Source organism: Lissotriton vulgaris, chromosome 10 (assembly GCF_964263255.1).
Source record: "Lissotriton vulgaris chromosome 10, aLisVul1.2, whole genome shotgun sequence".
Lineage (NCBI taxonomy): Eukaryota > Metazoa > Chordata > Amphibia > Caudata > Salamandridae > Lissotriton > Lissotriton vulgaris.
Genome location: NC_141698.1, coordinates 455,327,374 through 455,349,455, shown reverse-complemented (window position 1 = coordinate 455,349,455; position 22,082 = coordinate 455,327,374). Strand labels below are relative to the sequence as shown.

Sequence of the window (22,082 nt, the reverse complement as noted above, 5' to 3'; positions counted from 1 at the left end):
CGCGCTGCTTGCGGTGTTCAGGCCTCTGTGGGCGCCATCTTAGGGTCAGGCGCTTGGGTCCGATGGTCGTGCGGGGCCGTGGGGGCTCCCTGGGTCCCCGAGTTAGCCAGCGGCGTGAGCCTTATTGTCTTGCTGAGCCCCCGAGGTTGCAGGGGGGGCCACAGGCACCAAGTGTCTCGGGGGAGGGGGGGGGGGAGAGGCGGCCACTCACCGCCCTCGCTGGTACGTTGCCGGCCCTTGAATGGCACACCACCACGCCGGCAGCACGTCCGCCGGTCCTCCGCGCCTCCCGGCGGCGGGTCGGTTGATGCCGGAGAATGTTCAGGCTCCCGGTGAGGTCGCAGCGTCAGTGTGTCGGAGCCCTGGTGCGGCGGCCGCCATCTTGCGCGCCGGGGTGGTGGATCAAGAGAAGGTGCCGTCCGGTGCACACTCCGGGGGGGGTCGGTCTTGCTGTTGCTCCGGGATCTCTCGCAGGTGTTCGCCGGTTCCGCCTCCTGGGGTCTTCGGTCACTGGGTCGGCTCCCGGCGGCGTATTATGCGCCCGCCGGACGGAGCCGCGCCCGCCATCTTGAATTGAGGCGCCCGGCTCCGGTTTTGGAGAGTCGGTCCGTGTTGCTTGTCCGCCGCTGTCAGAGGTCGTTGGAGCGGTACCCCAGTGCACGGGGGAGTCCCTGGTGCTGTTTCAGTGGGCTGAGGCTCCCGGCGATCTCGGGAACTGGGCTGGATGCTAGCCCGATCGCGGAGCCTCAGCAGGACACAGCCGCCATCGTGGCTTGCCAAGCCACGCCCCCTTCGGCCATGGTTGTTGATGGTAAAGTTGTCGTGTACCTGGGCTTACTAACTGCAACAGTGAGAACGTAGTGTATAGAGTGACCTGTCCTTGCAACCTACACTATATAGGTATGATGAGCAGGAAAGTAAAGATACGCATCGGAGAACACAGGAGCAACATCCCGTGCAAAAAGACCAACACTAAACTCACTGAACATTTTTTATCAAAAGGGCACACGGCGGATGACATACAATGGACTGTCATCGAACAAATAAAACCAGGCACCAATCTGAACCAACGTCTCTTTGAAAAAGAGCAAAGATGGGTGTACAGACTGTCAACACACAAAACTGGACTGATTGATAACATCCCGTGGCATACGGTAATGTAACAGCAATCCTGAATTTCTAACGAAGATTACCCTTAAATGGATCTATACGAATAACCCCATGTACATATGAACATTCCTATGCAACGGAGTCAAGTTGCAGTCTCTTAACAAAATAACACCCACTAACTCCTAAGATGTGATCTGTAAGCCATATGCTCCACAACGGCAATATGGATTTCTGTCTAATTTCCTGTGCATCCCAATACTTTCGTGTGCATGACAAGTCACCTGGTTTTAATGCCTACTTTGGATAAATTACACGTTACGCCTCTCAGTACGTGTAATACGAAAGCAGGGTTTCCCCGCGAAACATCTAACACGTGAGTCATACCATAGCATGCTAAGGTTTGGAACGCCCTCTATAAACGCTCTGACTGGTGTAGGGTGGTGATGTCACACCCAGTCCCGCCCCAACCAGGAAATGCCGCCCTACGAAAAGCAAACTGGTTTCCTTGGTAACCATTCCAACACGTCATACCACTGCAGACCTGTGATTGGAACATTCTACAAACACACCCTCTACAGGCAATCCTACTGGTGTAGGAAGCGATGACACATACAGTCCCGCCCTAACCAGGAAGTGCCTAACAAAGTATTTTACCGGCACTCTCGAGGCACCGAACACCATATCGGGGCTTCGTGCACGGGAACCCAGTAGGTTTACCAAGAGATGACCACTTTTAAAAAGTAAGTACGGATCCGTGGTCTATGGGCATGGTACGGTGTCATTACACCGATTCCGAGTTCTCTCGACTTGGATAAACGCGCCTACAATCTATGGGATCCCAGTATACTTATGCTCCGTTTCTAAATGATTTAGGTGACGGAGAATCGCCGTCTTGTTTCATCCGAAGCCCAGGAAGCGACGAAAACCGCTTTAAATGTAAGCAACGTGTTAATGGGCATTATTTATTTATTTTCTCATTCACTTGGAAACCAACCAATTAATGACCAGCATGCCTGTTCAGTTTAAAGATAATTTACGAATACACTCCCGGCACCAATATGATGCATGAATGCCGAGACCACTAGTAGCCTCACCAAGTCTATTTTCTAGCTAAGATCACTCACAAATCCGACCAACTTCGAACTATTCAGTACCTTACAGACCGTGTCTCCCATACAAGGTACCAATTTGAGCGCAATTGTTTAAATTTAAAACCCACGTTAAATTACTGCCTATATGACAATTAATATAGACAGCGACCCGATGGGGTGACCACAGCAAGCACTTTAAATGTTTTGTGTATCCCTGTTAAGTCTCCCCAAGTACGTATTCCCATTCCCTTTTTCTCTCTTTCCACAGGTTTTTTCCTGAATCCAGGATTGAACACTCTTTTTACACTCAGACCCATATTTGTGGTCTGTAAATTACATGTGGGCAGGGCGCGCCTTAGCGTGTGCGTACCACCCCTTGTAAATCTCACGGTCCTGACGAAAACCAAAATTTTTTTTTCAAATTGGTTGAAACATGTAGACCTAGTTTACTTTATAATTTCTTTTCACATAGCACACTTGGCTATTTTTAACAAAACTTTTTAAAAATGTATTACACTTCTCGAGACACCAAAGCCTTCATAGTTGGGCAAAGGTGCCACATTGGTTTTATTTAGGGTTCAGACGCTCAGGAATAAAGTCTTGAACGGAGTAGTACTGACCCTTTTTAATATACCCTCACAATTTTATAATTCGCACATATAAAAAAGAAACAATATCCCGCTCCACTTTTCAGGTGTCGTAGCACACCCTATAGGCACTCGGCCTATGGGGTGGGACCCCAATGATGAAGCATGTCACCAACCAGGTTGGTGAGTGAGGGGTCTTCTTAAAGGACTACTACTGTCCTGCTAACGGTTTTGGGGCATTTTTTGTGCTTACCTAGCCATATTTACTAGAAAGAGCAAATCGCTTTTTCCTCTCAATCAGGGGGCACTCCTCCAGTGTTATTACTATTAGTTCCCGGGACCAGGAGTTCCCACCTCACATATTTATATATGTAAATTTCCCTTACTCTCCCTCCTGTTAAAAACATCATAATATGACACGCAGATGGTGGCCTGCAAGGAACAGCAGACCAGCATCCCTGTGTTTTTGCATCTCCAAACAAGCAACATGTATATTTTTTGAGACAGCTGGGCTCCTCGAAAGGGAACTGCTGCTGTTGCAAAAAAAAAGTTTACTGTTTGGTAAAACTTCAGGTTGATCAGACAGTGGTCCTCTGGACACCTTCCCCTTGCAAGTCCCCTCCACTTTTGAGATGTTGGGAACTGGTATATGGTTTGGGACCACAACTGCATTACAAATCACTGATGCATGCTATAACTAATCGCGGATAGGAAGAGATGCTCTTGTCATGCCCCTTCCCAATTGCTATTTGGTACAGGTCTTTAATCCTAATTTACCAAGTCTTTTCTGCCTTGCAAAATTGGTTTAATACATATCTAAAGTCAATTTTGCCATCACAAACCATGTGATTTTGCTAAATGCAGGGCTTGTGATCGCAAATGGCTTTGTACATCTAGTCCTTATTTGTTTGGTAGTCCTCTCTACAAACTACCTGTAGTTCGTAGGTTTGCAACCTTCAATACCTCTTCAATGCTATAACACAGCTACAAATCATCTTTAGATTAGGCTGATATGTTTTATGTATGTCACCGCTATATGCAATTGTCAATTACATTGATTTACTTTTCCTCTGAGTACTAATGATTTTCTCTTTCTGTAAGGAATTGCTTGATATTTTTTTAAGTCACCACAACAAATGAAATATTTTGCTCGCCTATCAATTTTAAACTCAATGTGCCACTCATCATCATCATTTCCAAACATTTTAGCTTTTGACCAACGCTGTGTCATTTCTCCTGCAGAGTTTTTCTTCTCCCTTATGTGGTCAGGAAAGTCTCTCCCTAAAGACAGTGATTGGCTACAATGGGAATGGCAGAGGGAACATGGTCTGGAACCCGGATACAGGTACGGAAGCTGAAGTGTATCTGTGTTAGATGTGGGGTGGTATAATGGTATTCCTTGTGAAAGGATTTTGGGCAGTCAAGAAAGAATCTGATGTTTCTATGAAAAACAGTGCATAGAAGTGGGTTATGTGAGCTGACCGGGTCAAGCCAGATAAGAGGAAAGCACTACGTATTAGTGAGGAAGCTGGCACAGAAACTGGAGTGTGAAAGGCTGAAAGGAAGCAGTGAGTATCAACCAGACAAGTCACAAGTTCAGGGATCATTTAAAGAATTTAACAGGACTGTGAGAACGATTACTTGAAACACTTGAAACAGTACATCGTTTGGCAGTGAGAGGTGCAGATTTAATAGGCGTTGGGGAGGGGACCTTTGGATAATAATTCAATAATGGAAGAGCATGGGGAAGATGTTTAGGCAAAGCCTGGAAAACGTATCATGCTAAGGCTCCAGGAGTGCGTAGCTAATCACAGAGAGTTGCAAATAGCAAGCTGCTCAATATTATCCATCAGGCATGTCGTTCTGTGACTGTTGATTTTGTAATGTAACCTATAAGTGCATATGTCATAACGCAAAATCAAAGACAGGTTACAAAAATGGGCTAGTTGGGAAGCAGTGACAAGAGCCTTTTTAGGGAACAGAGGTAGAGGGGTGCAGCGTATAGTGGTCGACAAGTGCATGAGAGCTGTGAGTGAGCTGGTGATAAAGTGTAGGGGTTGGTGGAGCAGTAGGTTCAGGTATAAGGTTTCTTTGTCATAGAGTTCTCTCTGTTACCCATAAAGAATATAAGATCTCCGTGTGGGATCCCTAGAACAAGTTTACTGAAAAAATTTTTTTTGTGAAAAATAGGTCTGTGGGAGGCAATATTTTCTAGAACCTTTGTTGGATTTTACAATGTAAATCCAAACTACATTACATTTGCCTGGAAACTCCACAGTACTATACCCTTTTTAAAACCAAAAAAGTACAGGGAAATGTAGCCTCTACTGGGCTGAGCTCATTCTGTGATAGCTGACACTTCACCTTCAATATTTCTGAGGCTCAGATTCCCATCATTCGGAGCAGAGTCAGTGAAGCAGTTTGCTGGTCTTTTTGGAATAGGCAAGAACTACTGCAAGAGCAACAAGCATATAATACGCTTTTTTTCAGAAACAAAAGTCCTAGTAGGACAGAGGTTCACAACAGACTTCAGAGGCTGAAGGAAAGACTCTTTCAGCAAGACAAGGACTCCACATCTCTGCCGCCACTACACAGCACCACGGTGTTTAATATTTCCATCCATTTTTATACCTTGCAGAGTATCACAAGAGATCTTTAGGTGTTAAATATTCTCAAGTCGGATATGTTCATTTCCACATTCCATTTCTTGAAGATTTCAAGACCTCTTTGTAGACCACTGAAATTGCTGACTCAGGAAGTCACAACTCTTCTTCACAAGAAAGCTATCAAAAAGTCTTACAGATATGTTTTGATTAAGAAAATCCATTCTCATTCTATATCTAAAATAGGCCACAGAAACTCCAACAAGACTGGAAGACTACTTGTTTCCTCTTGACTTTACGTCTACAGATCTACTCAGCAAATTAAATTCTAGATCCAATGTAAATACTACATAACTTAAAAGCCTTACTAGAGACACTATGGACGAGTGTCTCCTTCAGAGAAATACTATCATCTATGCATTTGAATATTTGTTCTCTGAAACGATAGCAAGAGTAGCTCCATCAGTTAGACACTTCTCATCCCTCCTGGGCTGGGCATCCTTCTAGTTCCAGTGACAAATTACATATGCATCCACTGCAGGAAGGTATGGAAGACCATGGTGTCAGAAGACAGGAGACTTGGAAAAGAAGATGTGACTGACCGGCTATGCCTCCTAGTCTCTCTTATGGTGGTACAAAAAGATAAACATTTTGTGGGAAGTTCCATTTATAAAACCTCACGGAATGCTAAACCGACTTTTGGGAACCCATATGGGACATCTGGCTGCTAAGGACTGATAGACACTAATGGAAAAGCTGAACCATATAAAAGTGCTAGAATTGAGGATTGTTTACTTGGCACTGAAATATCTCTTTCTATTTATTTAAGCAACAACAGCACAGTTTCAACCAAATAACACAACAATCATACACTAATATCAACAAACAGGCAAGAAAAAGATTAAGAGTCATGTCAAGGAAACCCAGTCGACCTGATGAGAAACATTTCCTTATCTTCCCGACCGACAGAGCTGGAAAATGGATGAGCTCAGTAGGTATTTTGTGGAACAACAAGAGTGGGTCTTAGATGACTGTGTCATGCAAGCATTTATTGTGAGTGAGAAAAACAGCAAATCAACGTGTTTACTACAGGAGAAAATGCATAATGCCACTCCTTCCAAATATACAGCACTAAACCCCTTACAATATATTCACCAAAAATGTCCCACAAAGAGACTAATGAAAAAGTATTTTTATATAAAAAGTTATTTAGTTTTGAATGCCTTTCCTTCGCATTCAGGTTGCTGGAGCCCTGATCCAGTGGGAATGCCCACTTGATAGGCTGGGTGAGGACATTCACTTAAGATTTTCCTCTGATTTTCTTGCTCCCCAAAGTCATCATTAAAATGATGAAGTGCAAAATGACAGTGCTCTATATCGCTCAGAAGTAGCAAGGCCATGCTGGTACCTGTAGTTGGTACAAAAATAACCACAGATAAAAAAATATATATATATAAAACTTTACTTACCTGCCACTGCGGTCGCCTCATAGCCCCTTTCCCGATCCTCTCACTCAAAGGCTGGTGCACACTGTATAGGCTCCCAGATACCAATCCTGATGCTGCTCTCATGCTGGGAATAGTATTCCTAGCATGAGAACAGCGCTGGGATTGGTCTGAGTGGCCTGGTTTGCCACTCAGACAGTGCCTGGGAGCAGTGGCTTTTCTGCACACTGCTCTTCAACACAGCCAGGTGGAGAAAAATTAAGTGCCCATGACGGTTTGCTCGGCCTAAGACGGCTGGCCAAACTGCCATGTGCACTTAGTAGTGCCCATCTCCCCCTTGTTGCACATATATTGCATGGCCCGCCCTATAACGCTGCTCGCTGACAGCCTGTAGGAGGTAAGAAGAAAAATAAAATGATAATAAAATTGGTTTACTACCTTTTTATTTTTCATAAGTTAAAATCTGCTGCCACCTCGTGAAGCGACGCTCCTCTGCCATATTGGAGGACCCGCTCCTGGGTCTGAGCAACGTTTTCCCATAATGAGGAGACCTCCATTTGATCTTATGCACAAGGTAGGCCTGCAAAAAAAATTATTTAAAACTGGCTTTTCTTGTAGCTGTTAAACAACCAGAGGGACAAGAAAGCTGCAGGCTTTATGTTCAGAGGAACCGTTGTTGAGTTTCCACTGTAGCAAACTTTCCTTAAGAATTAATATGCCTTTTTTGACCAATGTTTTTTTTATAGTTTCACATTCATCAAACAATTTTCCTTCTAACTTCCTTTGCTGATCATTCCTCCCAGGGATAAGGATAGCTGTTTAATCTGGATCTGAAAAGAGCTTTGAAATATCACTTAGACAAGACCAATGTTTGACCGTCTAAACATCTTTTTGTAAATTATGGGGCAGGCCACCCTAGGTTGGCTTCATCTAAACAAATGCAGGAGAACAGCATGAACCATTAGACAATTGACTAGTGTAATGAGAGAGACCAAACAAAGTGAATTAGACATGGCCCTTGTGTCATTAGACAGCAAAAACGTTTTTGATACAATAGCCTGGCAACACCCGTTTGCGACACCGAGAGCAATGAGTTTTGGGTCCTAATATATTTATGCAGTGTCATTGTTTTATACCAAACCCATGGTGAAGGTCAAGATGAACTGAGTGGTTTGGCAAACAGTAAAGGCCACTGGTCAATCAACAGAATTCATAATATTAATAATTGGTGAATTACACCAAATATCCAGAGAGAGGCTCTCGAAAAATGTATATACTGTGGGAACTGGACATCTTTAAATACCTGGGGATTAAGTTGACAAACTCTAGCTATAGATTAATTGAAGTAAACCCAAGTTGGTTGTTAGCTATGGTACTGGGAAAAGTAGACTATTGAATCTCATTACTTTTATCTATGGCAGATAGGATAGCTATCCTTTAAATGCTGGTGCTACCCAGGTGTTTGTACATATTTCAGTGGAGCATGTATCCTATCCCTCGTGTTATCCTTAAAAAACTAAAAACAGCAGTAATAAACCTAGTAGGGCCAAGAAAAGGAGCAGAGTAAAGATGGATTTACTGCAGTGCACATATGAAGAAGGGAGACTGAGAGTTTGGGGTCTGGAAGCCAATTACCTGCTTCCCAATTAGTTTATGACCAGGTGGTATGCTTGTGATAACAGCAGACCAATCCTTACTAGAGGGCTCAGTCATACAAAAAGAACTGCCACGGAGGACATATATTTGAAGTTACAAGCATTACCGTACTCTTAAAAAACAATTGTTGTGGGCAATTCCAAAAGTTTGGCAACTTGATAGGGTTCTGGACCTAAGCAAATGGGAGAGGTGGATGTATTGAAGCAGTAGATTTATATGAAGATCTAGTTCTGCTCATGCTTTAACTGGCTACTGAGCTCTTCCAGTTAAGGAGGGGGCATTTTTTACATTACTGAGCATTATGTAGAGCAGCGCGGAAGGTATCGGGAGTTGCTGAGGAAGAATTGTGCAGATTTAGCACACTAGACCTAATTCAAATAGACCAGTGCAAAGGAAATATTACCCATATATGTAAGGCATTAAGGGGAGACACGATCTCTCTGCCATTAACTGCTATACAAAAGTGGGAAACCGACTGTAATGAATGGTTTGAAGACAATTGGAGGAGCTGCTAGCACTTATAAGCATGGCATTCAGCAATGCAAGCTTCAGACTTGTACAGTTTAATTATGTACACAGGATGGAATGTATATTGCAGCAACAGTGCTTTATAAAATACATCCCACAAAAGCTCCTTGTGCTCCAAATGTACATTAGCAGAAGCTGCATATTTGCATCTCAATGGACGTGCCCTAAGATCCAGAAATACTGGGAACAGGTGGTGAACAAATATGGAGAGCAGATAGAAGTGAAAATTCAGGCTTGTCACCAAGAACCTGCTGCACAAAGCATAAAATAAAAATAAAATGTTTATTCTCAGAAATTATTTGCATAGAGAATCATGATTTAATTAAAGACAAGGAGGCTAGCATTATGCATTACCTTTTATTCGCTAACTTCTGAGCAGCAGCACTTTAAAAGCTTCAAACATCTCTGAATGAAGTCACAAAACATTAGAACATTCAACATAACATAAACCTCCAACATTCCAAGCTCATCCTCTTTTGTTTCTCTTCTTCTTCTGCACAACCTCCTTTTTTCGACTGCCCTCCATATTTCCTACACCACCTTTACTGTGCATCTGCTACCAAAAAACAAACTTATTATTACAACTATAATCTCCTCAACCAAACTACATGAGATATCACATTAAAACCTTTTGTTTAATTTCTTTTTCTTATTACATTTAAAAAAAATATATTTCAATTAAAACATCACCTACCAAGGATAATCCTAGCCTCCTTGTTTTTAATTAAATCACGATACTCTATGCAAATAATTTCTGAGAATCGACTTTTAATGGCAAGACAGGAGGCTAGCATTATGCATGTTTAAAGTCTTTCAGAAATTCTTTACTTACATGTTCCACTGGCCTAAAATAAAAATCTCTAAAAACGTTGTCATTTGACCAATCTGCTGCTTTAATTATCTCGCTCAAACTTCTAACTGAAATGTAAGCTTTAGAAGACATATCTCCCCTAATTGAATGTACATTGAACTTCTAATGAAGTAAAGGTTTGCACATGTTTACCTAAAGATTTTACAAATCCATCTCTAAATAGAAGACCTTTAGGCTCTTCACTGCTCTCCCTTTTAGCATAATCGCCAAATTTTGGGCATATCCTAAAAAGGACTGCCTTTTCCCCTTTCTGCAATCAATCCTGCGTTAGCATTGCCAATGAAGCATATAGCCCTCTGGCTCCAACCTCGTAATACTTCTAGATCGATGTCCGATCCATTAGCGTACGACTCCTAAACCATGTCAAATATTCTTGCCACAGGACCAAGAATATCCAAGACTTTATCCTCACATTGTTTCAGTGCCTTTTCCAACCCTTTTCTTGGGTCACAACCTAACTTAAATAAATAAGTAATGAGGTCTGGGTCGAAATTTGGAGTTATTCTCTCCTTAACATCAATAACCGTGCGGAAAACAGTGGTGGTGTGAGCCTTTTGTTGCCTGTCGCTTTGACTGCCATTTTAACTATTTTTACACCTTCATTGCCCATGGGTATGGCCTGCTTGTCCCTTTCTGGGTCATGCACCTTCCACAGACCGTAGGATAGCATTATGTTCTATGCTGTAGATCTATGCCTGAAGTTGTTGTAACTGTACCTGATTTGATGTGTGGTATAGGTGAGCCACTCGATGTCATTACTGAACTTTTGTAATTTATGGATCATGACTGCTGTATTCTTTATGTCATTGTAACACCATGCTGGCTTTTTGTATTTCTTTTGATGAAACTTTAATAAAAAAATTAAATTAAAATAACTGGACGAGAGCATTCAGTTCTCATGAGATTACGTTCATTTCTCTCTAATGGTCTTCTTATCCAGTGTTTTATATAATTTGAAACGTGTTCAACTGGCCACCACTCTGAAATTCTCGTATGCTTAATCAGAGTAGGATCAAAGAAAGAATTTCCAAAGGGATCCTTCAATTCTTTTTTAGATTGAGTATTTGAAGAAGCACACTCTGAAAATTCATCCTGAACCTTATCATAATCAAGATCTAAAACATACTTATCTAAACACTCCTCCTCATTATCATTTGGCCATGATGGTTGTCCATCCCTTTCCTTTGCAGGGTCAACCTGCCTTTTTTTTCGTGCCGCTATGGACACCTCTCATTCCTACACCTTTGCTCAATTTATTCCTTTTCTTTAAATCTTCACTGCAAATGTTTTCCACTGAATTATTATGTTTCTTTTTCTTCAAACATTTACCACTTGGACCCCTGTACTGAGAAGCTACTTCTTCTGATAAAGTCCTGAATTCTTCTTCTTCAGCATTATCTTTTATTCCTTTTCCCTTCTTTTGCAGATCTCTCCACAGTCTCTTGAACTTTATTACCAATCTCTTTTTCTATCAAAAGTTCCTTCTGAACCTACTTATTACTTATCTCCGCACCCTCACTCATTTTAATTCTCTCTACACTTTGTTTCCAACTAGTAGTATTTCCCCAAATTATTTAATATAGTATTTTTCTTTTTTTCATACATATATATCTCTCAATAATAAATAAAAAATTGTTATATTCTTTAAGCCTTGTCCTATTATGTTCTTCTCTTCAATAAATAACTGAACTTCTACCTATCATCTAATGCCTAACTATATTTAAACTCTTGTGAGCTCACAGGTACAAAGCCACTGTATGTTTTAATCCGATCGATAAATGACAAAGTCAATTGACTTTCCTTTACCGATCGGACACCTGTATCCTAGCAACCTCTCGTTGCTAACAAGTTAACGTCATACGTTTACAAAAGGAGCTCTATTTCCCTTCAAATTAACGTGTTCGGTCATACGTCGACTAAACACGCTCAACTTCCTTTAAAAAACAGCCTGAGACCTTTGCCTACGGACCTTTGCTCGTGCTCATTTTCTCTTTTTTTTTTAATTTCAAAGTATTTTATTGAGGATTATATATATATATATACAGTACAGTAGTAGTGGTGCGTGAGGGTGAATACAGACGCCTTTGGGGTTACATTAGGCATAGTGGCTCATACGGCTTGAAGCTCGAATGCTCGAATTGCTCAAATTGCTGGCTGGCGTAAATTGTCCTTGGTACATTGTTGTGCCCACACTAAGAAGAAAGAGAGGAGTGAGGAAAGGAGTAGTGGGGGAGGGGAGACAGAGCATTAAGATGTTGATGTTTCTCCACGGTGAGGATCCAGTGCCCACTTACGGCTACGGTGGTCAGAGTATGACAGCTTCTATGGGGGTTTGTTTGTACCCAAGTGTCTATCCAGTGAGGCCCACATTTCGCCCCTTGCTGTGTGGTTGGATGCATGTTGTGCCGTTATGTCGTCCGCCCCTCTGAGGAAGGTGATCCAGTTGACCCCTCCTTTGAAGGTCGCCTTCCCTGTATCTTTCCAGTTCGCTAGTATTGTTTTGACTGCTGTAGTGAGGAGAAGGTCTATCAGCTCCCTGTCCCCCTTGGAGTCTAAATCTGTGTCCATGAATGCAGTGGCTAGCCCCACAAAGCCTGGTTGGATTTCCCGCCCTGCTATCTTAGTGATGAAGTCCCTGACCTTATTCCAAAAATTCACTACTTTGGTGCAGTAAAAAATCAGGCGGGCGAGGTCTCCTCTCTCTTTTTGGCAGTTCCAGCAGGTGTCGTTTTCTCTGATTCCGACCTCCGCTAGGCGGGCCAGTGTCCAGTAGGCCCTGTGTAGTAACCAGTATTTATTTTCTGCCACCTGGGGGGAGACTTTGTTCTGGGAGGCTGAAAGCCAGAAGCAGCATTTTTCCCTCTCACTCATTTGTCTCTTTAGCAGCGTTTCCCAGAACCCTACTGCCTTGGTGTTGAGGTTCAATGTCATCGGGCTCAGGAGTTTGTATATGTGGGAAGTCTGATGGCCTATCTTGTTCAGGTTGTGCATGTATTGTATGATGGAGGGGATCTTTGTGGCTAAGTTTGCTTTTGTGATGGCCGCTCTAATTTTGAGAAATTCATAGAACTCGACCTTTGGTAGATTATGGGCTTGTTTTAGGGCTTCGAATGTTAGTGGTGTCCTAATTTTTTCCAGTTGTATGGGGATGGAGATTCCTTTCCCGTACCAGGTGTTGTTGTCTAGAATTTTCCCCTTGTATTGGACCTTAGAGTTGAACCAGATGGATTCCCAGCTAGTATTCCTGATTGTCTGTTCCATCTTTTTGTCTACTTTTAGGAGGGCGGCTTTTGTGTTCCTGAGGATTGTGTTTCTGATCTCTGGGTGTTTGTTTGCTGTGAGCATGGCTATGGGGTCTAGTCCGCCTATGGTCGCCCTCTCCAGTGCTAGCCACACTGGTGTGTACTCCTGGTTAGGGACGAGCCAGTGGGCCCCCTGTTTTGCTAAGCATGCTGTTTGGACTACTCTGAAATTTGTAATGTTTAGCCCCCCTAGGCTTTTGTTCAGCCTTAGCTTGTGCAGGCTGGTCCTGGGTCTTTTTTCTTTACATAAAAATGTGTTGATCATATTGTCCAGCTGTTTGTGGAACTCGTCCGTCAGTGTTAGTGGTAGCATCCCTATCATGTAGTTAATCAAGGGTGTGACCATCATCTTGATTGTTTCTACCCTGCCCCACCAGCTGATGTATTTTGGTGACCATCAGTTCAGTTTCACTTTTACCTTTTTTAGGGTGGCTTCCTCATTGTGATCAAGCGTCGCCCTGAGATCCCGACCGAAGTGGAGACGAAACATCACACGCCTGAATGCTCCCAAGACCCGTTCCTGCTCACTTTGGAACAAGCTCATTTCTCGAGCGCTACGTGAAGCATCACGCTCCCAGTCCCCCGTTCTAATCTTTAACGGTAACACATGTCATCCGTTAAAGATTAATATCCTCTCTTCTTCTTTAAAAAATGTATTAATGACAAATTCAAAGCTCATTGTTCCAGATCCAATTAAAAATACTATTAAACCTATTGTAAACACAATTCTATCTCATAAAACACCCAGAAATTGGGCAATTAAAATATAAACAATATATTAAAGTTTAACAATTAAACAACATTTAAATCATTTTGGATTCAACCTATAACATTACTAAAACAATTATACACCAAATTATTTAATTAATCCTAATTAAATAATATAGAGCATATACGTATCTGCTCAGAAGCAGCACACAAAAGAGGATGAGCTCGACTGTTCTAATGTTTTGTGACTTCATTCAGTTAAGTTTGAAGCTTTTAAAGTGATGTTGCTGAGAAGTTAGTGAATGAAAGGTAATGCATAATGCTACCTGTGATGACTTGCTCTAGGCCCTCGTTATGCTTGGAGGAATGAGACGCAGACACAGGTATAGTGGGTTAGATAATGGGCCCTGAGCATTTGCGCTCAGCCCCTTTTATTGGCCAGGGTCATCTGACCAATGACGCCTGGTGGTGGGTGGGTGTTTAGTGTGGATACATCAGAATGAGACACTAGACCGTGTCTACGATAGTACATCCCTCCCAACCTTAGTTAAGAAAATTAAACTAACTAAAGTCCAACCTGTGGGAAAGAATATAGTTCACACAAAACCCATAACGCAATCACGACGACTCCCACGTAGTCTTCTCCACTGCTGGTCACGTCAAATACTGGCAATGGTGTCTCTTCTTGCCTTGGCAGACTTGCAGCTTGTAGGTGGGCTGTACAGTCTCTCTCACTCTGTTTCACATCCTGTGAACGTGTAGAGGTAAGAATAGCAGGTCCCAAGTGAGTTTCTTTCCGCTGGACCGTCCTGGTCAAGGTGTTTGGTTCAAACTGGTGTCTGTTCCTGACAGGATCTTCAGCTGCAGGTTATCCCTCTCACGGATACCCCTCTCTCGAGGGTGTCCCCTCTCACTGGACGACCCGGAGGCCCCTATTTGCCAGGCTCCCACTAGACCTGAGGACATGCCGCCTTGCAGCTCCAACGTGTTGAAGGACGTCGCTACGGGTTCTCTCTCAGTGTCCGAAGCTCCACCTGAAAGAGTGTTGTTGGCACTGGTTCCATCGTGTGCGACCTTTAGTCCTCCAGGATCTTCAGGGCGAGCTTCAACAGTCCGTCTCTCGTTGTGGGATCCGCTGCCACCGGTGTACCTGAGGCCTTTGCCCCTGGATTTCCGCTGCCCTGTGTCCGTTCCATCCCAGAGGTGGTTGTTACCAACAGACCAGCCTGCTCGCTTCTGTCATTCCTGGGTGACTGTCGGGTTCGCACGTGGATGCTTACTTCCAGTGATGTTACATGTGTCCTGGTCGTGCGTGTGGACTATCGTGCACCTCTCACATTCTCCTTGGTGTTTCCCCTTCTGGTGTGTTGTAATGTCTTGGTCCACACTCCTCTTTGCTCTGCTCCTTTCTCTTGTCTTCCTGTCGTCGTGCTGCTCAGACCTCTTCTCCTTTCTTTTCTTTGGTAGTGCAGACGTGCCACTCAGACCTCTTCTCCTTTCTGTTCTTCAGTGGTGGCAAACGTGCCACTCAGACATCTTCGTCTTTTCCTTTGTGGCGTCGTGCCACTCCTTCTCCATCTTCCTTTTCGCAACGCGGTCTGGTCATCTTGCTGTCTTCATCTTCCTGACCAGACTTCTCCAGGCAGCTTGTACTCTGCCTGTTTCCCCCTGGTCTTGTCCTGGTTCTCGGACACTGTCTCCTTCTAGTCTGTGACTGGACTGGTCGTTGCGATCCTCTCTCTTGAATTTGACCATTAAACTTTGGTTGTCGAAGTTCGTTGGTCCATGTTCGTGGACTGTGTCTTCGTGGTCGAACTTCTTGGACCTCTTGCTGGTCCACTCCGCCGATGCTGGCAGGCCATCCTCGGTCTTCTTGCTGGACCTCTTGCTAGGTCACTGTTTTTTGACCCTTGCTTTGGTCACCTCCTTTCGCGACCCCTTGGTGGGTCGGCTTCTTGGCGTGGCCACCTGGCTGGCCGGCTTTCTGGATGTGTCACATCACGTGACCATCAGAATTCTCCCTGCGACCGCCTGAGTGGTCAGCTTCGTGGTGCAACCATCCGGGTGGTCGGCTTTTCCTTTTGCGTGAGTCTTCATGCTTTGCCGTCTTCTGTGTGTTCGCTCTTCACTCCGTTCTGGTGCTTTAGCGTTGGCGCATTTTTGCCCGCGCTCTTCCTGTACTTCGTTGGATGCGGAGCGTTACGTCACCATTCCCTCTTGCTTCTTCGTGTTCAGGTCGCTCCCCGTTACCTCACGGGGTGTGCTTGCTTTCCTTCTGGGACCCTGGAGCAGTGTCGGCGGTTGTCACGCTTCGTCACTATGTCGCCCTCGCCTGGTGCCAAGTCCGGAACCACCGTGTCTCCTTGTTGTGGTGTTGCAGTTTCTCTTCCTGTGGTGCAACGACAACCTGTGGCCATCAGGTGCCGCTCCGCCTTTGGTAGGTCTCCGTTTGGCTTAGTGCGTCCGGTGGTCTGTGCTACTGCTCCGTCGTCCTCCATGTGCATGGAGTTCCTTCACTCCTTGCGCTTTTCTGCGCAGCGCAGTGCTGTGCTGTCCTGGTATGTGTGTGGAGTACTTGCACTCCTGCACTCTCCTCAGACCAGTGCCTTCTTGTTGCAGTCTTTGGCGTGTGGTGGCACCTGGTCGCAGGCCTTTGCGCAATCATTCTTGCATGTTTGTCGAGTGCAACTGCTGGTCCTGGCAGTCTTCATGTGCCCCAGTGTCCTGCTCTCTATTTCCCTTCATGTCCCCACACATTCCAGTGTTCCTCACTTGTCTGTGTGTGTGGGTGCAGTGTTCCTTGCTGGCCCCTGGGTGGCAGTGCTACTTTCCTCTGTGTGTCTCGCTGGGTCCCTCAGTGCTGCGTGGGGGCAGGTGGCGCTGCAGCCACTCTGGCTCTGCTGGTGTCCTAGAGCTTCAGGCCAGCATGGAGCTTGAGGTTTGTTGGGGCTGTAGGTCGAGGGACACTCAGCGCTGGTGAGGTGGGACTGCCCTTACACACGCAGGTAGGCTGAACCGATCACTCTGGTGCTTGGCCACACACGCAAACTGTCTTCTCCTTGTCCGAAACAGCCTCTCTGTGATCACGCTGCGCAGGGCAGGGGTGGGGGGCGTCAGTGCTGCTGCTGGGACCTGCTCGCTCCCCACTCGGACAGCATTCGGGTGCAGGTGCGTCCTGAGTCAGTCGTGGGTGGGCTCCGCGTGGTATACTGGTGCCCAGTAGCTCTTCACCCGCTGCGGGCGCTCCTCTGAGGATCCTTCACCCCGCCGCCTCAGTTCCACAGCTCGCACGCTGCGCGGCGGGGGAGATCTGTGCTGGCTCAGACCGGGTGCAGCGAGGTGGGCTCTCGCTGGCCTGGGCGTCCTTTGGGGCACTTGCTGGCAGCAGCCATTGCCTCTGTTTCTGCCACAGCGGGTGGGCTACGCTTGCACTCAGTTTCCGCCCGGCAGCTTTCCACACGCTGCGGGCGCGTCACCTTTTATCTTCTGTTCACTCACCCCGCCATTGCAGCCTCTCACCACGAGCGCTGTGCGGCGGGGACAGTGGACGCTGCAGGCAGGCCGCTGGTGGGCTCCGCTGGCCCTGCTTCACTACGGGGAGTATTGGCCGGCTCCAGTGTCAGTGTTGCGCTGGTGGGGCCACGTTTGTCGCTTGCAGCGGGTGGGCTCCGCTTCTCACTTGGCTTTCCTGTTGCCTTGAGGGGGGGGGGGGTTGCTCCAGTCTCGCGCTGCCCCTCAGGCCTCTCCAGTGCCCGGGCTTACCTCCTGCCAACGGGCTTTCCTGCCTCGCAGGTGGGCACCGCGTCAGTCTCCATGCGGTGGGGTTTAATTGGGGCTGACGCGAGTGGGCTCCGGTCGGTCCGCTCTTCGTCCGGCAGGCTTGAGAGGTGCGGGGTGGGCTCCCGGTCACTCTCTCATTGGCATCCAGGCCCTGGGCACGGCACACGCCCTGCGGCCTTCACCGATAATGGGGGGGCGCGACGTCGCCCTGCAGCTCTCTCCCCTTTCCCCACGAATTTGCAGCTGTGGCACGCTGGGCAAAGCTCCGACCTCGTCGCCAATGTGATGACGGGCGCTAGGCCTTCATTGTGGTGATGGAAATGAGACGCAGACACAGGGATAGTTGGTTAGATAATGGGCCCTGAGCACGTGCGCTCAGCCCCTTTTATTGGCCAGGGTCATCTGACCAATGACGCCTGGTGGTGGGTGAGTGTTTAGTGTGGATACATCAGAATGAGACACTAGACTGTGTCTACGATAGTTCACTACCCTCCTGTCTTGCCATTAAATCATAGATCTTCCACTATTTTAGCCATGAAAAGACTGCCAATAATTGGCTCAGCCCTAAAGCTCCAAATGTAGCTAGCTATTTGTGGGGTAACTTTGTGTGGCTCCAGATGACTGAATGAAGTTATTGAGGAGAGAGAAATGGTTGACCAGAACTTCGCGATTCCCCCTTGATGGGTAACCTATCTGAATGGTTTTATGAAGAAGATAGATTAGACAATGTGAATACTGAACTGAACAGGCTACAATCTATGAAAAACAATATAGCTTTTCCCATGTGACAAAGATATTTGCATGCTGAACTATGTGTTCCAATGGATACTGAATGTAATGAGATATCTTCATTCACTGACAAGTTATAGTTTCATTTGATTTGTTTTGCAATATACTGATTTATTGCATTGTCATAGAAGAAATTTTAACAGAAATTACAAATATTAAAAAAAACTTTATAGTTTCATTTTATTTGTTTTGCAATATACTGTTTTATTGTATTTTCATAGAAGAAAGTTTAATAGAAATTACAAATATTAAAAGAACAAACACCCAATATTTACATGCATAATTTCATGTATAATCACTTGTTGCTAAAAGGCCAATAGACACCTTCTGGGTAAACCTAAAGCTCTTTCTGCACATGGAAAAGCAGCTTCTGCAAATGTTAAGATCCCAGTCATTTGCAGAGCGATAAACTGGAGGATGGTGCATGTTTGTCAAACATTACTGTAATGATTCTGACTGTGGAATAGATACTTTGGTATGTCAGACATCCTTTAACAGTTTATTTGCTGAGAAGTTAACTCTTCGCCTTTACCTTTAGAGCCCTCTTCTGGAGCTAAGCATAATTCAGTTTGATACTATTTGATTATTTATTAATATCAGATAGAATCCTGTGATAGAAGAAAAGTTACTTTCCCCTAATCCTAATTATGTCCTAATTTTATCAGAAATGGATTTTAGTTCTCTTTCAATTCATAAACAACCCTCTTGCCTCCACCTCCTTGTTTTGTAAATACAATGGCAAAAGGCTATAAAGGAAAATGTATACCCATTGTGTTCCTTTCAAACCAAACTGCCTTGCTGACTGTGAACTTCATAATGGGAAGACTGGCAGCCTCTGCAATTCTTAAAGGTGTCAATTCAATTAGTACTGTAGTGCTCACCCTATAACATGCATTTTCCTTTTATCCTTGGGCTTTAAAAAAGGTTTTAGTATGGTATTGTTTTGAGCCAACTTTATTGCAGTTTTAATTTGGCTAATCGGATTTAGTTTTTATAACCAAAGGACTATACAAAATGTTACTTCCTGTAGAAATGTTTTCCTTAGAAAATGTTTTTAATTATTGTGGGAGCGCAGGTTTGATATACAAGCGAGGAGGCTTTATGTATTTACGAACAGACTGAGTTTTATTGTCAGGAGTAACAAATGTTTGTGAGTCAAAATTGTGTTCTTCAGGTTCCTCTTCTAATGGTGGTGTTGAGGGCGATGTTTCTTGTTCCTCGTCTTCGGAGTCAAAGGGATCTCCCCGGAGGCTCATAAAAGAGGAAAAGAAGGAGCCGTCAGAACACACATTCCAATGTATGTCAGAGAGGTTAATCCGTCACCACACCATGAAGTGGTCAAAATTAAAACAGAATACTCTCTTCAGGGCAGGTGGGCCGTGACAAGGAAAAATTAGTGCCTAGGGAGGTGACTTGGTGAAGTGGAAGGGAAAAGGAATGCAAACGAAATTGAAACACAGGATCTATTTCCTTTAGCACAACCAAAGTAAGATTCGTATGCTGACCTACATTCCTACTACTGCCACACAGTGACCACCTGTCCATTTATATGCCTCTACTCAAAAAGAAAAAGGCACCTCTGACCTCTTTACATTTATTTGGGGTCACGTTACAAACCATACACGGGGGAAAGTTACCAGCGTTTCTTGTGACAGCCCGCCTGATATTGACCAGTGCCCCGCCTATCACTTTACACCAAATATCAACTTTCTCAACCCCCCTAGTTCTCTACCCGCCTCCCTTGTTCCTCCCTCCACTTCCCGTGGGACCCTCTCACTCACCGGCTCTGCCGCAACTCTCCAGAGTGGCGGCCGCTCTACAGCATCCTCCGGAGGACTCCACCACTCCTCGCACCAATGCTCTTCCGGTTCCGCGTCCACAGCGTCTCCTCTCCTCGGCTCCTCTTCGCTGGCTACTCCGCAGGGTTTCTTCTCTTCCGCCTTTCCTTCCGACGTCTTCACTCCTGTTCCCGCGCTGCGAGAACTGAACGCCTTCTTCCTCATGGTCTTCTTCTTTCATTGGGCTGGGCCAAGCACTTCCTGGGTTACGACCGCCCACTTCCGGGTTCCTGCCGAGGGCTCTCTGTGAAGAGACGGGAGAGCGGCATGGATTTGGTCTTTTCACTGGATCCGGCGTTTTCCGACTGCCGTACGACCCATGAATATCACGGGGAACCTCTGCCCATGGGGATATACTGGTGAGTCCCTCCTCACATCTATACTGTTCAGGATCGTGTATGTGAGACAGTCTGTTGTTTATGGGTTCAGAGAGTTTATCCATGGTAGCGTACCATGATTACACATAAAAAACTCTTCTCCAACATTTAATCTTTCATGAATTCACATGCTTGAATTGTTCTCCGTCATCAGGCTGGGAAGCCACAGCAAACAATGTTAACATAGTTGTGTACTTTTACACTCAGTAATATTAAACATTTCAAACACTTTTGCATCCTATTCACTTTGTTATGAACAACCCAAACTCTAGCCAATCACAGATCCAGTCCCTCAAATGCTCCTCTGTCAGAAGTGTTCAGCTGTCAGATATTCTACTGCACATTCAATTTAGAAATCCTCAAACGATCTGTCTTCCAGGAAGAAATTCACAGATTCAGAAGAGTTTCAGCTCCTAAATACTTCAGGTACCGCATGACGGACATTTGTCAGAGGAAATATCTTTTGAATGTGTGCAAATCTAGTGAGAAAAGAAAAATCTATATGGATGAACCACACACCAAATGCATGTACTGTATTCACCCAGGTCATGTTCCTATTGAATGTGACATTTGCAAGACTTTCACAAAAGACTCGAAGAAAGGGAAAGAAGATTGGCTCAAGCAATTTTTGAGGGAATATCTGCAGCCTCTGTTGAGGGACCCCGGTAAGTCATCAAAATCACCTTCAGAGAAGACACAGACTAAAGCTTCTAAGCAGATGATTAGGTCCACCGACCTGTGTCTAAGGGTTAAACATCTGGTCAGCTACTGTTTGATACGTCCAAGAAAGATTCCAAAGGTGAGGCAAAAATTCGCTCTAAAAAAACTAAGAGTGTTACCTCAGGCGGTTGAGCCTCCAAATAACAAATCCTAAAAACTACTACTTTATAGCACTTGCTGTAAATAAATCTCTGCCATCACTCCTTGCGGAGGGCACAGATTATGCCTTCTCAGGGGCTTCGTTATGCTGACGAAGTTGTTGTCAATGAAAAAACCACAACCGGATTCAAAACAAACGTCGACCAGAGCATCACAGTGTGACTTCCACCTTCGACAACACTACTGTTGACGATCATGTCATTGTCTAAATCATTACACATCCGTCAATGAGACCCTTGTTGTCAACTGGACCTTATTTTTTTTTTAAATCTTTTTATTTTTCCAATAATATGCACATTACAGCTCTAGGGAGCATTATAACAGCAATAAACCTCACAACAAGGCTGTGACCCACTGATTACGCAGTAGCATAGTACTTCTGTATACCTAATCGCCATCACGACACACCTCAATAAATCGTTACATTTGTTCTTACAGCACCATGTCCTTATCCAGACTATTGAGTGGTGTCCGTTTGCAGAAGAAGATGTTGTCTGAGCGTCTCCCATATGTCTCTT

General features: G+C 44.8%; 1 protein-coding gene across 1 annotated transcript in view; it reads left to right on the top strand.

Moving 5' to 3' along the window:
- WDR90 (WD repeat domain 90) overlaps positions 1 to 22,082 on the top strand; it is a 1,374,469-nt gene that overhangs the window by 916,405 nt on the left and 435,982 nt on the right. Inside the window, exon 30 of the mRNA XM_086941318.1 lies at positions 4,031 to 4,133. Within this exon, the coding sequence (XP_086797444.1) occupies positions 4,031 to 4,133 (103 nt within the window). The remainder of the gene's footprint in view (positions 1 to 4,030; positions 4,134 to 22,082) is intronic.